This window comes from Poecilia reticulata, chromosome 8, assembly GCF_904066995.2.
Source record: "Poecilia reticulata chromosome 8, P_reticulata-male-v2, whole genome shotgun sequence".
In the NCBI taxonomy this organism is placed as follows: domain Eukaryota; kingdom Metazoa; phylum Chordata; class Actinopteri; order Cyprinodontiformes; family Poeciliidae; genus Poecilia; species Poecilia reticulata.
The window spans coordinates 3,890,030-3,906,956 of NC_088837.1; the positions used below are offsets into that span (position 1 = coordinate 3,890,030).

General features: G+C 38.7%; 1 protein-coding gene across 1 annotated transcript in view; it reads left to right on the top strand.

The window, feature by feature from the left end:
• Positions 1-15,992, top strand: part of gps1 (G protein pathway suppressor 1) — a 28,461-nt gene extending 12,469 nt beyond the window's left edge. The window contains exons 5-14 of the mRNA XM_008414979.3: positions 281-416; positions 1,193-1,270; positions 1,537-1,597; positions 4,740-4,825; positions 9,792-9,886; positions 9,966-10,071; positions 11,302-11,382; positions 15,073-15,210; positions 15,286-15,420; positions 15,684-15,992. Of these exons, the coding sequence (XP_008413201.1) occupies positions 281-416; positions 1,193-1,270; positions 1,537-1,597; positions 4,740-4,825; positions 9,792-9,886; positions 9,966-10,071; positions 11,302-11,382; positions 15,073-15,210; positions 15,286-15,420; positions 15,684-15,758 (991 nt within the window). The 3' untranslated portion in view covers positions 15,759-15,992. The remainder of the gene's footprint in view (positions 1-280; positions 417-1,192; positions 1,271-1,536; positions 1,598-4,739; positions 4,826-9,791; positions 9,887-9,965; positions 10,072-11,301; positions 11,383-15,072; positions 15,211-15,285; positions 15,421-15,683) is intronic.
• Positions 15,993-16,927: the final 935 nt, after the last annotated feature.

The window sequence follows — 16,927 nt, forward strand, 5'->3', positions numbered from 1 at the left end:
CTGGAAAGCCCTTCAGTTTTTTCACACTTTATGTTCCAGTCTCACAATAGGGTAATACAAATTGTATTGGCCTGTTCTTCTTCCCCAGCCACGTCCAGCTTCCTCAGTGTTCAGTTGAGAGGTCCGAACTAAAATCTGGACTGTAGCTTTTTTTTTTTTTTAGATTTACTTTTATGTTCAAAATTAAAGCTCAGTTTATCTGTCGGCTACTTTAGTAACGTGTTTTCCATTACTAATCCTTGATGATTAGTTCTCACATTTTTTCCTTTTCCCACTTCAGAAGAGGCCATGATGATTTGGGGGACCACTACCTGGACTGTGGTGACCTCAGCAATGCTCTGAAGTGCTACTCCCGTGCCAGAGATTACTGTACCAGCGCTAAGCATGTTATTAACATGTGTCTGAATGTCATAAAGGTATGAGAGGGATTACAACTCGCTTCTGCTGCAAAAACATTGTAAACAATGTCAAAATAATACAATTTCAAGTTTTGAAATACCAAGAACATGGTACAATGAATTTGAGAAAAAAATTTCAAACAAAACAAGGAAGAAAATCCAACTTCTTCATTGTATCTCACTTTATTTACATTTCTGCTTTTTTTTTTTTTTTTTTTTATAAAAATTTTTTTCAATGATCAGATACAGCCAGCCACCAGGTTCTACTTGTCCCCCCACCAGGCTATGAGTAGTTTATTTTAAATCATCTTTTTTATACAGCACTACCAGCATTATGAAAGAACAGCATCTCTGATGAAACGACTGAAGGTGAAATTGTGACACATTATGGTCATATTTCTAACACATAGGGGGTCTGATATCTCCCTACCCTCCAACAGCTTCTAGGCTCATCAGCCTGAGTTTTCTACACTGGGGCTGGTGTTAAAAGTTCTCCTTCCATGCTACCTTGCCTTTTGTTTCCTCATTTGACCTGGTTGGAGCAGGCAACAGTGCTTGTTGTTTATGCATCCTTATCCTTGCAGACAAATTCCACATTCCACAAAGTTAGAATTTTTTTGTTAGAAACGTTTGTCTGTCTCGGTTAGAAGCTGCCATTTTGTTGGTTGCTTTCAGTTTTTATCTTAAAGTCGTAGAGGTTTTAGAAACAATCTTCCTTATGTGGAGATAATTTTAGTATTACTAGCTAATAACGCATTATCTCAAAGCAAAGTCTTCTCTTTTGTTTTTGCTAGGTGAGTGTTTACCTCCAAAACTGGTCGCATGTGCTGAGCTATGTGAACAAGGCAGAATCCACACCAGAAATTGCAGAGGTACACTCGGCTCACAGCTCACATGTTTCTCTATAAATTTGTGTTCACCGTGTTTCTGTTCCTCCGATGTGTTTTTTTTTTTTCTTTTGTTTTTAAAGAGACACAAATGCTAAACTTTGTGAGCTAAATGCATTACCCTGCATCTGTTTCTTTGACGGAAATTATGTGAAAGAAAAAAAAGTTTTTTCTGCATTTTATCCATTTCCTTGGAAAGCTCCTACCATTGTCAAGTATCCTTATTTATTGATTTGTTTTCTTTTTTGTAGCAAAGAGGGGAGCGAGACAGCCAGAATCAAACAGTCCTAACCAAACTAAAGTGCTCAGCAGGTATTGCACTGTTTTATTTAATTATTATCCATCTAAACTTTATAATTTATTGTTGTCAATCATGTACATATGTACATAGTAATGTTTTTAGCTACAAAAATCCTAGGTTTATCTTTTTAACTATGAAAAGTGTCTCTTGTGGGGTTCACATACACAAAAGTAAAAATGTTTAGCTTTTCTTCTTTTAGTCAGAGAAAGTTTCATTTCTTTATAGAAATTTGAATTAAGATCATTTACTACAGAACACTAACCCTAGTCCAGTGGTTCTTAAACTTTTTTGAGGTACTGAACACCCAATTTTATATGCGCATTCACCGAACCCTTCTCATTCCTCCTCCTCCGCCCCGCCGACACACAGAATACTTTGCGTTATTCTGATTTAGTAATGTAATTATATTAGCTGTGTTACCACCCCCACGCCACTAGAGGCAGTAGCAACCCCGAAAAGATGCGACTAAGGAGCAGATTTGAACTATAGAATTTGGTAAAAACGATGAGTTTTGCTGAAGTAATTAAAGACAAGTTCAAATCCCTGCTGAGAGTGGAGCTCCTTCAATCAGGGCTCCTCCGCAGCTCTGATTGGCTAAGCAATGTAACGTGATCCTCTGATTGGCTAAGCAATGTAACGTGATCCTCTGATTGGCTAAGCAATGTAACGTGATCCTCTGATTGGCTAAGCAATGTAACGTGATCCTCTGATTGGCTAAGCAATGTAACGTGATCCTCTGATTGGCTAAGCAATGTAACGTGATCCTCTGATTGGCTAAGCAATGTAACGTGATCTTCTGATTGGCTAAGCAATGTAACGTGATCCTCTGATTGGCTAAGCAATGTAACGTGATCCTCTGATTGGCTAAGCAATGTAACGTGATCCTCTGATTGGCTAAGCAATGTAACGTGATCTTCTGATTGGCTAAGCAATGTAACGTGATCCTCTGATTGGCTAAGCAATGTAACGTGATCTTCTGATTGGCTAAGCAATGTAACGTGATCCTCTGATTGGCTAAGCAATGTAACGTGATCCTCTGATTGGCTAAGCAATGTAACGTGATCCTCTGATTGGCTAAGCAATGTAACGTGATCTTCTGATTGGCTAAGCAATGTAACGTGATCCTCTGATTGGCTAACCAATATAACGTGATCCTCTGCAGCAAGTGATGGCAAAGCGGGGCGTCATCACGACTTTACACAAGTGTGTCTTTACCTCCGCGGCAGAGGCTCCACCGAACCCCTGAGACCGACTCGTCGAACCCCTGGGGTTCGATCCAACCCAGGATAAGAACCACTGCTCTAGTACAGTGTTTTTCAACCACTGTTCCGCGGCACACTAGTGTGCCGTGAGTGATCGTCAGGTGTGCCGTGGAAATTATTCAATTTCACTACGGTACCGTATTTTCCGGACTAAAAGCTGCTACTTTTTTCCTTAACTTTGAACCATGCGGATTGTAGCCCGCTGTGGCTTTTCTGCGGACTTTTCTTTAACCACCAGGGGGCTCTCTAGCAGGAAGTGAATCATTAGAAGTCAAAATTGTAAATCAAAGAAGAACGGCTAATTTTCATTTAGAACAAGCACATGCTAGCAGCAGGCGCGACGGAGAAATGTTTTCAAACTCATATCATGCAGCTTTTAAGTTGAGGGCTGTCGATCTGGCACTACAGGAGGGAAATAGAGCCGCTGCATTTAAGCTCGGTGTGAACGAAACCATGGTTTGACTTTGGAGACGGAGTGCTGCGTCCAGTAGATTTATTAGGACGAGGCATTCTGCTGGGTCCTAATGGAAAACCGAGAGCAGCTTCCAGTTTTTATTTTATTTTTTTAATTGAGGGTGCTAGTATGGTGCGCTCTATAGTCCGAAAAATACCGTAATTAGTTTAAAAAGATTTTTTGAAACTGAATTGTCTGCAAATAATGCCATCTTCGAGTATCTGCTGTAGTAGTAGCAGCGGCGTAATCATGTAATGTTCTTACCACTAGATGGCAGTAGGTACAGAGCATTTTACATTAAAACGAGAATTAGTGATGCACGAATGTTACAGGTAGCGGTGAGAGCACTGAATCTAGAAAGACTGATGACAGTGATGGAAAAGACAGTGAAGCTCAGCAGTAGTTGGAAAGAACATGAGTCCATTTCCCACAACATGTCTGTGTGAAGTGAGCTTCTCTAGTCTGGTTACTATAAAAACTAAAAACAGAGAGAGACTGAGATGTTGAGGAAGAGCTTTGTCTTTCTTCAATTTCTGCCAGGAAATCAGATCTGTTTTCATCCAAACATGCACAGGTTTCACACTAGGTGGGTAAAATATACAGATATTGACATTTTGTACATGCAACTCTTCATATTGTAACAGTGAATATGAAGTGAAATGTTTCCCAAATATTATTGCTTCTTTCAGAATAAGAATTATTTTCTGTATTCTGGCTATAAGATGCTTGTGGATTAGTTTGTAAAACACTTTGATGTTTTCTACAACTTCTTTAAATGTAACACCACAGTGTTGTGGCTGTTCAGGTGTATTTTTGAAGTGGATATGTTAGGTGCAGTTTGAAATAAGAAATGTAAAATGTGATAATACATTTTTGTGTTTATTTGATTCCTATTCAAGAGACTTTGATAAGAATGACTATATATAGGCGGCTACAGAGTATCTTTATTTCCATTTTTAGTTGGTGGTGTGCCTCGAGATTTTTTCAATTAAAACGGTGTACCTTGACTCAAAAATGGTTGAAAAACACTGCTCTAGTAGAATAAATGTGAAGGATTAGATAACTTTGCAAATTCATTTTCCTTGAAAGGTTTCTACTCATTTCCTAGCTATCATAACTGTATACCCAGAATAAATAAAATAAGCTTTTTTGTCACCTTTATACTCATTCAGATTTTCTTAGTTTTATTATTCATTGACAAATGGACATCCAGCAGATGTGAGACATTGTGACCCCTCATTCCTAAATAACTCCAGTAGATTTCCTGGAGTGAGGAATTCTTTACTAACATCACATAATAACATTTCCTTAGGAGATCACAGATACATACTTACTCATAGTGGAGTTTATTGTAGGTGACTGGGGCGGTCAGGGTCAATTTTCTGTTACATTTCCAGATCTTCTGATTTTTGTCATTGCATTATTTTTTATTTTAAGGACTTGCTGAATTGGCCTCCAGAAAGTACAAACCAGCTGCTAAGTGCTTCCTGCAGGCTTCGTTTGACCACTGCGACTGTCCAGAGGTGAGGTGCCTTTTTCAATTCTGGAAGTGCTGTGCTGAAAACCTACATATTTTACAAGGTTCATTGCTTAGCAACAAACAGAAATGTGGTTTAATTAAAAAATGATGAAGTATGACTGACTGGTTGAAAGAGAAACATATGTATTTGTGTTGAATTTCACATATAGGTTTGAGAAGCACAATTATAGAATACAATGGAAATTTAAACCATTTGCTTGTATCATTTGACTAAACCTCTGCGAATATATAAATAACTGTTGTAGAATTGCGGCCTCAGCGTGGCAGTCCAAACATTGAACTCATCCATATTATTTTCCAAGAGTTGACCGGTGTTATTTTGGCAGCTGATTTACATTCCATTCTCAGCTGTTGCTGACAATGTATATAAAATGGTACCCAGAGTTAATGAACTTTAATTCTGGGTACTGTCTCCACACAGTCCCTGTTTATGCAGACAGGCATAAATAGGTCTTCCTTCCACAATCAACTCCTTTGTCTTGGATGTTTTGAAGAGTCATTCAAAACATCCAACAGGGTTTCCCCCAGAAAACTTGGTCGGGGTGCCGAGGCGGTCTGCCGTGTTTTTGTATTAAAATATGTTAAGGTGACAGGAAATTTAAAAATATCGCTCAGTAATTATACATTACGGGAAAACATCGCCAGTGAAACACCACTTAAACCCACAACTAGTCTTAAAAACAACAAATCAAAATATACAATTAAAATGAATATCATTATTTGCACTTTTGTTTAATCCAAATTAAGTCAGCAGCTCCATCAAATTGTTTAACATTTAAATGTTAAGATTTTAAGGAGCTGGCAAGTTTACTTTGTAAAAGTTCAAAGAACAATATTCATAGTTAGATTTTGTTACCATAGCTACAATCTGATGCTGTGAGTTTAATCTTTAAGTTTGAGCTCTTTTTGTTCACAAACACAATTTAGTAAACTGCAATTATAACTGATTGCTTTTCAGGTTGACCAATTAAACCAGGTAGAAGCCCCCAGGGCTTCTACTCCCCCTCTCTGACTAAATCCAACACATCTGTTAGAGGTGCTGATGTTTTTAGCAACAAAAGTGGCCCCTAAATCAGATTCTTCTCAAGGCCTCATTAGCCTTGGACCGGCCCTGCATGATGAGGCAATCTGCTGCAAACGGGAGATTTAATTCAATGCTGCTAATGTGACTTTAGTAGCTCTTTCATTTCATGTCTGTCGAGTTTTAATAAGCGTCACAGAAACTATTCTGATTGGTCGAGTTTCTCAGATCTCTGTTTCATTAACTCTGTCTGACTAAGTGGACAAAACATTTGATACGGTTTGATGCATTGTGTAACCAGAAAAATAACACTAAAAATAATACTATAATAATAAAATCAGCATTATGTGTTACAGACAGGAGAGCGTGAAAGCTCCTCACCAGGCTGAACCTGCATGATCAAGTTAGCACTAGTTCAGTGTCTCTCAACCTTTTTCAGCCCAGCGCCCCCCTAGTCTTTATCCAGGCCCCTCACCACCCCCACCAAAGAATTTGCAGGCTACTTTGCACTGACTATTATTTTATTATTAATATTACTGTCACTATTGTAGATGTTTTGACTTTTATGCTTGTTTCTGTATTTATCATCAAAAATAATTTCCCAGAGAACAAAAAGGTCATGGGAATAGAAATTATTTTCACAGGCGTCTATGAAAAATGCAATGAACAAAAGTTAAAATCTGTAGGTCTAACAGCAGCCAATCAGAGTGGAAACAATATTCTTATTTTGTGCCATTTTCTAGTTGTTAAATATTCCACAAAATGACCAGATAAAAGATGTTCAACATGCCAGTTTAAACTTTGAACTATTTGCAAAACGACTGAGCTCTGCAACATTAAAACATGGATAGAACTGTAACTACATTAATCATAACTCTTCTTCTCTTCAGTGTTTGCCAGTTTCTGGTGGTGCAGCTCTGTGCTGCCTTCAGGAGAATGGGACATCAGAGTATCATCCATAAAACTTCACCCTCATGGCATTTATTGTGCAAACCAGAGCTTTCAGTGGAAAAACAAAAGTTTTTAATGCCATGGAAATATGAGACAGAAACATGGATTATATCTTTATATAGACATGTCTATTGATTATAGATTAATAGTTTTACTGGACAGAAATTACAAAGAACAAATCTGGTTCTTAATCAAATCCTAATGAGTCAAACTGAAAGTGTCATGGAGTCATCAGCCTCATGACATTAACACTGACATGAAAAATAATATTGAAGAAATAAATATATCAAATTAAAAACATAAATAAGTGATAAGTTATTTACTGTTATGGTCTGTAAGATATATTTATTCTCAGTACTAGATGTGGTCTCAACAAACCCATGACACTTCAACAATATTATTTAACCTTTTATCTGGAAATAGTGTCTGTTAATTCTTGAAATACAGTCCTCTGTATTAATTATTGCTCGAAAGGTCTTGCCATACCAGTTTATTCCTCTGTATTTACTTTAGTTTCTTAGTTTATTCTTGCATTTTGTTCTTCATTCATTTCCATTTAGTTTCCTTTGATTAGTTTTATCCTCTCTTGGTTTATTGCTATGTCCACTTTAGTTTCTTTCCTGTTGCTAGATTTATTTTATCGTTTATTGACCATCAGTAATCTTCACTCATCACCTGCTGCGCCTCCTAACACATCATGTGTTGATTTTTCACTGTTCAGCGTCGGATTCTCTGTTTTTATGCCATAATTCACATCTAGTTTGTCGTTCTGTTTTATGTCCCGCTTCTCCTGTTTCAGAGTTTTGCGCAATGTGCTCGTCTTTTTTTTTTAAGCCCCTAAGGTGCAGGGCGGTCGGGAAGCGTATCGATGGGGAAAAGGCAGACTGACATAAACCTTTTAAAACAACGGAAACAATTTCTGCATTCTGATTATTGAAATTTAAAAGTGCTGTGTTGTTCTATCACCCCGTTTCATGTCGGACTACTTGCAGCACCGTGTTAACGCTATAAAATGAACGCTCTCTATCGAGGTATCACCATGGAGGGATTTCTTGATTTAAATGGGTTCATTTTTCAAAGGGATACACAGGGAGGGTATCGTGATTTTAGCTACCAGTAGCAGGAGAATGGAGCTGCGCCAAGAAGCTAACAAACACTGAATAGAAGAAGAGCTGCCATCGATACAGTTGCAGCCAAGCATGATTTAATGTTACACAATACAGTTTTACCAAGTTGCTCAAAGTCTAAACTGGTATTGTTGTGGATTTAAGGTGTAAAGTTTACCTTCGACCAAACGCCCCCCAAAGGCATCCCAGCACCCCCCTTTTGTAAAAATGTCCGCCAGCGCCCCCTGCCATCCTCTGAACGCCCCCTGGGGGGCGGTACCACCCACGTTGAGAACCGCTACACTAGTTAACTAATACACCGGCCAACCGGGACCACATAAATAAACTTTAACAGCGCAGGCAGAGCTGGGCGCTGGGCAGCGTGTTGAGATGGAAAAGCCGCACAAAATTCTTTGTTCACAAATATAAATCATTCTCACCGCTCGCTCTGAAAGCGCAACTACAAATTATTCCTGCAGTTCATGTAGAGCTGCGCAACCAGAGCTAACCAGAGTGGTGTTTAAAGGTCTACCTTGATCAAAAGCTCTGGGAAGAATCATAATTCCTCATAGGGGCTTGATGTAAACATCCCTGTGTCCAGTTTGAGTGAAAGGAGGCGCGCGGGATCCGCGCTGAGGTAAACTTAATCCAGCCAATGCAGCGCGCGAGGCAACGCGCAGAGGCGGCAGCGGTGTGATTGGTCCGGCTTTAAATGCATAAACTATAGACCTATATTCTATAAACATATCTTTTAGGAATAAATCTGTTCAGAGCAGTGAAGGGCTCAGAGCAACAGAGACGCTTAAAAAAAGAAAGAAAAAAAAGAAATTTTTTTTTGCGTTATTATTTTTCTAAAAACTTAAACAAGAAAGGCTTAGCCTGGCGGAGGCACAAGTAAAGGATGGCGGGCTGCCAGGCCTATAATACACTGGGGGAAACCTTGTCCAAGTTAAATAACAGATGTATCTTCTGCATCCTCTGCTCTGTCCTTCGAAGGAGGAGGAGGTCCTTTCTCTGTCTCCCTGCCCTCCCTATCTTCTCTGCTCAGTGTCTGTGTCCTGTGTTTTCAGAGTCTTTCTTTTGAATAGCTTCCGAAGTTTTGTCTATATGTATTTATATGTGCTCAAGTGCCGAGGTTTTTTTCTTCATCTCAAGCTCTGCCCTGCAAAGAGCAGAGCTATGTTTCCTATTTCCTCCTGCAAGGGCGGCGCCTGTCGGGCTGCGAGGCCTCAGCCAACTATTCCCCAAACTCCCCTCGTGTTGTTACGTAATAGATGGTTCTAACTGAAACTGCAATTTTGTTGTCTTAACTGACAATGACAATAAATTCTTTTCATTCTGATTCTTTTTAATCTGAGGTTTCCAGCTAACTTTTTCATCAATTATTATCCCTAAAAATGAAGTTTTATGTATTTCATGACTTGGAAATGGAATGATGCTAATGGACATTTATTAAAGACAAAATGTCCATTAGTATTTACACTAATGGTTAAGCAATTAACAAGTCAAACCTTTTTTCAGTTCAGTTTATATTTTGTTGATTCACAACAAATGTCATCGTAAGGCTGTTAAAAAGACATCCAATTTCTAAGCAGAAATCTACAGTCAATAAAAATCCAAGTTCTAAAGTCATTTCAGTTTGTCAGCGTCTTCTACAAAATAAAACCCCACAGTTGCTTTGATTCATGCTTGAAGACAATTTTTAAAGCGTGGGATAATGAAAATCGTCTATTACACTAGTTGTAGAATGTGTTCAACAGTTTTTGAAAAGAATCAAGTAAGTTGAAGACTAAACCAGAGATGCTGATTACTTAGTTTAAGCTGATTAAAAACATCTGTCCAATAAAATGTTTGTCTGGATTGCATTTCAGCTCTTGTCTCCCAGTAATGTAGCTGTTTATGGGGGATTGTGCGCTTTGGCCAGTTTTGATAGACAGGAGCTCCAACGTAATGTGATCTCTAGCAGGTAGGGTGTTGTTGATGGATGTTATCTAAATGTATGTATATGTAAATTTGATGAAAATAAGTGTTATTTCTGTCACCAGCTCCTTCAAGCTATTTCTTGAATTAGAACCTCAGATTCGTGATATCATCTTCAAGTTCTACGAGTCCAAGTATGCATCCTGTCTCAAATTACTGGATGAAATAAAGGTAAGAACACACACCAATGTTTTAAACTATAACTGACCTGTTTGAGAGTTTTGCAAAACTTGCTTCTAACTAGTCACATGCATGATTACAGTTTAAACTGAAAGGGAACCAAAAACTCAGTTTCCAGGAAAATTTGAATATCACACAAACCAAATCATTTTTATCCAGAAATGTCAATGATGAGGAAGACCATCTGTTCAATGACTGGAATATCACCAGTCAATGGCACCCTCGACAAGGCAGTTTACCTACAAACTGTCACTGCTGAAGAAACTGTCTCTTCACCCTGTACTGTCTTCACACATGTAAAGATATGTTAAGAGAAAAGACAAAATGTTAGAAAAAGTTACACAATTAGAGATGACTGTGAAACAAACCTCACTCAAAAGGTTCAGAGAGTTTCATAAGTTTTTGACTGAGAGGAGTCAGACCCAAGTATGGTGCAGTTTTTGAACACATTCATATTTAAATTAATTGCCCTTAGTGTCATGTTGCATATTGTCTGAATATGGTTGTCTTTGCTGCAGCAAATGTGTGCTTTTACATGGCCAATTGACATGAGTCTGTCAATCAATACAGTAGGTTTGTCAGCAAATGACCAACTGTGGTCACAATTTGTTCCAACGTAAACAGCCCTCATCTGGAGAACCTGTGGGCTGAAGATGTCTCAGTGGGACAGAACCGCTGACATTTATTCTTACATTCTTTATCAAAAAGAATTATTCCCCTCAAAGTTCCTTTACAAGCTCGTATGAAATATAAATTTTTTTCTTGCCAATGTAATTTAACGTAATTTAATTCTTGGGCTTTAATGTCAATTTCTCTGGGATTCCTCATAAATAACTTCATGGACCTGATGAATGACTTCTTTAAAATCTTTTGCCTCTCTTCTTTACCTTGGTTGATAAGGCAAAAATGCCTCACCAAATGGCTCATGTAAGGCATTGAGCTTCACTACCTTTATCATAATGATTGTTTGTTGGAGGTTTGCTCTACTTCAGTTATACTTCCACATGGGGTGGAGCCATCTTGTCTTGGCATCACGTCCATTGCAGCCCTCAATGTATTAATTGCTCCCACTGCATCACAGTCTGAAGGATTTACTCATGTTGCTGGCCACTATCTCAACAGTAGTCAATGACCTGCTTTGTGTGAGTTTGCAAGAGCCTATAAATCCATTACAAATGTGTATTCAAATTACTACAGCAACAATTTTGGCATTTCTTTCAGGATAACCTGCTGTTGGACATGTACTTGGCTCCTCACATCAAAACCTTGTACAGTCAGATCAGAAACAGAGCCCTAATCCAGGTGAGACATCATGTGCGTTATTATAGTTTAATTTTTTAGTGTAAATATCTTATTTGTTGTGTTTAAGTCATTGATATTTATCAGTCAGTCTTGTGCAGAGCCAATGTCCTCAACCAGAGAAAAAAGGGGAGGGAATGGTAAGCACCACTGCTCAGTTCGCCAAAAACGATTTTGAAGAATCCTAAGAATTTGGTGAAAATATTCTGTGAACTGACACAACATAAGCTGAACCTTTTTTGGGTAATGTTTGTTACATTACCAGGGGTAATGTAACAATGGACCAGGGGTGACTGTGGCTGCCACATGTCGATGTGCCCTTGGGTGTCGATCAGTGTATAAATGTGAGTGCGAATGGGTGAATGTGACTCTAGTGTAAAGCGTTTTGGTCAAAATGACTGGAAAAGGGCTATATAAGTTCAGTCCATTTGCCATTTACATTTGGTGTAAAAAATAAAAAAAACTTTGTCATATGGTGTGGGCCGAACCTCTTGCAACTCAATGTGACAAAGACCAAGGAACTGGTGGTGGATCTGAGGAGAAGGACTAGGATTCTGGTGACCAGGGCGTCGGTGTGGACATTGTGGAGAATCATAAATATCTGGGACTCCACATTGACAATAAGCTGGACTGGGACAGCAAATTGGCCCCTCTGCTTTCTGAGGTGGCTGAGATCCTTCAGTACTTTACTCAAGATGTTCTCTAACTCTGTGGTGGCCTCTGCTGTGGTGTGCTAGGACAGCAGGCTGAGGGTCCGCTAAACAAACTGGTCCACAAGTTCAGTGACGTTATTGGAATGGAGCTGGACTCTGGAAGGAAAGAAGGATCCTGTTTAGGTTCAGGTCATCTTGGATAAAGGCCCCAATAAACTCGGGCGTATAAGTACTGTGCGCATTCCATGAACCACGCGGACTCCCTGTCTTCATACTCGAGCGTACTGATTACCTGAAATTCTCTCGTGATAAAATTCCTTTATTTCACGCAATCTTAATGAGTACTAGCAAGTCTGATTACCTATTTGGGCGCCTAGCTTTGTTTCTTCATCTGAGAAGCCTTAAGTCACTTCTCGCTGAGGGACAGAGAAAGGCAGTGACATGTCTGTTCATCCGGCAAAGACAGTGAACCACGGCCTGCAGCAGCACAGCTTCCTACTGAGGAATTTTATCCAGAGGAACAGCAGGAGGCTGTGCTGGCTTTACCTATAATCAGGGATCCATTCAATTAGCTCTGTTTATTATGTTCCGAAAGCACAATTGTGATCGGTGTAACAATTTGTGCACCAATCAAAAATGGTGCACCTTGCACATGGTGTGGGCCTTGCCGTTGTTGGGAGAAAAAAAAAAAGTCAGACTCAACTTATCGGACCACCTCTCTGCTCCACTGCTGATAAAGAAGTCTGGGATGATGTCTTGTTTTTTGTTCTCATAATTCTGCATAATTCACCAAGTCAATATTTGCGTGAATATATAAAGCCTGTTGCTGTTAAGTATTTTCGCTTATATGTCTATCACGTCCCCGTGACAACTTTATGTTGACTTTTATCATGTTGATCTCAACATTGAAACAAAATGAACTCGTATAACCCTGGGTTATATGAGTAAAGTTATAGTTATCAATCTTATCAGCCCTTTGTCACATGAAAACCAGTTCGATGTAAACACTGTTTCCACCAGGCAGTTTACTGTGCGACACCGAGTACTCTGTCATAAAAATCTATCCTTGCGCGGACATGTCCGGCGGACTGAAGTACGCCTGAGTATATTGGGGCCTTAACGAGTTTCATCCACTTTGTTGTGCTGGCTGGATACAGGACCCCTTCAACCAGAGACTCATTATACCGAAGTAAAGTTATTTGTATTATTAATATTAGAGATGTGCCGAATGCCGATCACCCATGAGGGCCGATCACCAATACCGATCACATAATTTTTTTATTTATTTTTTTTATCATAAACACTACTGGCTACATTATGTGGAAAAAGGAACCATGAATTCACCTTAATTTAGACAAAAACTAGTTTTTAATAACTTTTTCCAAGAAGAAAACTCAACAAAACAGGCATTGTGCAAATTGTACTGCTATCAGTAATACTATCTTCAACAGACTGATAACATCTGAAGGCTCTGAAGAGGCTAAATAATGCAAAGAGTCAAAATAAAACCTCTCAACATTGCCAAAAAAATTCAAGTATAAAACTTAACATTCAAAGGCAAATACAGGATCCATTACAATAAACAATCCAGAGTTACTGAATAAAAACTTCCTGATAGCATGGCGGCTAACTGATTACTGCTAGTTCTGAGTGGCTGTTTCTGACTGAGTGGAGTAATTATGCAGAGCAGGGAGGAGATCCATTATTTTTTCAGAGATTATCTGTCTCATGTTAGGACAGCGAAAGTTTTAATACGTATGTAAAATGTATTTTTTTAAGTTATACGCTGCAGCTTTAAACAGAGGTTCGGTGTGAGAGTCACTACCAGGTGGAGCAGAAGCGGCGCTCCATCTGTGAAATATTACTACCTGTAGCGTAGCAGCGGTTCAACAGCGAGAGCAGAACCAGCGTCTTACATCGCAGCTCCAAGACTTAAATAATTTTGCGGGTTATTTGTTTAGCTTTCTGACCGTCATGCTAATCCAGGTGAGTGTTTGTAGCTGTGCTGCTTTACCTGCTATCTGATCCTCCATATGTCTTTTTTACTGCAGTGAGCCTCGATGTAGCCAAACTCCGTCAAGTATGGCATTGTTTTTATGTCGTATTAGCTTCGTTGTGTTGATGCATTTTGACCTGCTTCAATTTTCCGCAGCAACACGCAAACTTCCCCATTCACTCAGTGCGTTATAGTTCCACATCGCTTAGGATTTGTTGCTGCGCGTTTGCGCAGTGTGAAGGAAAGAGGAGACCAGCTGCACAGGCAGGCTGCGAAAAGAGATGCAGGTGATCGGTATCTGCAGGTGATCAGTATCGGCAACAAGTGATCGTGATCACCGATCATGCACTTTTTCACAAAAATCGGCCCGATTATGATCGGTGGCCGATCGATCGGCACACCTCTAATTAATATTTAACACCTTAGATGGAGTAACTTGTCAACTATTAACCAATCCCTCCTTGATAAATAAAGTATAATCTGTTCTATTCTATTCTAAATGTATTACTGCATTTCAGCAAAGAAACGTCATAGGTGATGATCTGGAGCTGGTTTACCAACTCCGAGACTTGGGCAAGTTGCCATAATTGATGTAGATATGAATTATGCACACTGGCATCCTTCAGTCCTTAACCTCACAAACACTTAGATTATTTCTGAATCTGGACATCCGCTTGCATTGCTTTGACATGACCTGAACCATTTCTTTATGCCGAAAAACCTTCCAGTATGGCAAAATGAATATAATCCCTTAAAAATGAGTTTCTCTTGTGAGAAAACTGACAAATTCTTCTCTCCTTTCTCAGAAGAGACTGCACTGAAAAGGCTCATTGCCAACCAGTTAGGTTTATTGATCAATTTTATCTCATAAGATCAGATCGACTACAAAACCCCAGTTTTGTATTTGCTCTGGTTATGTGATATTAAAAGTTGATCTAAAACATTTAAGTCTGAGAAATGTCAAAACAAGAAAGTTATTGGAATCCAACTGTTTTTCACTGCACTTTAGATGTAGAGGTAAATATTTTTTGTGTGTGTGTTCAGTATTTCAGTCCCTATGTATCGGCTGACATGACAAAGATGGCACAGGCTTTCAACACCACAGTAGCAGCTCTGGAAGATGAACTCACACAGTTGATACTGGAGGGCCTCGTCAACGCACGTATCGACTCCCATAGCAAGGTGAAAATTTATAGAGTCAGAACCTATGATTTTGTGATTTTTGGTTCAGTTCTGAAAATCTGCTGGTGTTGACAGATTCTATATGCGAGGGACGTGGATCAGAGGAGCACTACATTTGAAAAATCTCTCCACATGGGAAAAGAGTTCCAGAGACGGGCAAAAGCCATGATCCTCCGTGCTGCGGTGCTTCGTAACCAGATCCATGTCAAGGTAAAAACTACAGATCAGATTTTTGCACCTTCCTATAAAGTTCAAGCTCTAAATTGCTAAAACAAAAACATTTGTAATAAACATTTAGTTTATTCATACACTGTGTACCCTGACTGTATTTACAGTGCTTCATTTCTTCCAGTCTGTTCCAAAATGGATGATTTTTTCCTTCATGACTAAAGTTTAGAGTAAATTATTGCAAATATATAGTTTATAGCACTGACACCAAAAGCCTGTGGTTTAAGTATTTTTCTCCTTTTCAGTCTCCACCCAGAGAAGGGAACCAGGGTGAGCTGACACCAGCCAACAGCCAGACCAGGATGAGCACCAACATGTGAATACTGTCTGGTTATGTCCAACCATCCCAGCTCTTCCCAATTCATTTACAAGTTGTGTTCTCCTAATATGGAAGCTAAAAAATGATGTGGCATGGAAACTTATTGTGATCACTGTTGAAATTAAAACTGAAGATATCAGCTGTATATTATTACTGAATGAAATTCCTCTGGAAACGCTTGATGTTTAACCACATCATCAGAAACAATGTTTTAAAATAAACCCTGTTCAAAGAATGTGTGGCCTGTATTGTCTGGAATTTGCAGCCTCTAATAATTTGCATTATTTGAGCTGTTTGTGCTATAAAGTGCTACATTACACATGATTAAACCTATATGTAGCTTTAATTAGATATAAATCAATATAGAAGGAAACTAGGGAAAGCAGACCAGGATGAGCTGCATCTAAATATATACATATATATAGATTGTTATTTTGGACAACTATAAAAAATAAAGATTTACATAATTTTAAGCCCCAAAGTTTTTTTTGTTTGTTTTTTAACCATGTCTGGCCATGAAGGTGTCAGAAATGTTTGACTGCCAAGAAGACCAGCAGTTTCTTTCACAAGAAATGAAAGAGATGATTTGTATGATTTGATACCAAAGAAACCTGCCGTTCATGACTGATGTTTGTAGACATGCAAGGGAGGAAATCCTGTTTCATTATTCAGGGGCACAAAGGGGGACATTTTTTAATTTTGGGGAGTCAGCAAAGTTACAGTGAAATGTAACGTTTTTTGTGTTCAAGCTGCAAGACCAAAAATGACTAGTAAGTGGTAATACTCAAACGTGTTTTTCTCAGTATGCAAACTATTGAGACCCATAAAAGTCAAACTGAAATTTAAATGTTTAGATAGGAGCTTGGTTCAGTGGCACAGATATAATCCCTGGTACAACTTTACAAAAATTTAAAAACATGTTTTAATGAGTAATTCCACTTGATAAAATTCCTCAAATATTGTAAGTTATGTGTTATTTAAATTATAACTTGCTAAGTTGCTTTATACTTACATCTTTTTTGGTTTTGCCATGACCTGGATGCCTGAGAACCAACAAGCAGATATAATTAATGAAGCTCTGGGAAGTATAACTTAAACTTAATGCTCAAAGGGTTTTATAGAAAAATATTGCGATTTTTTTGTTTGTGGTTTTAGAGGCTCTATGTTGAA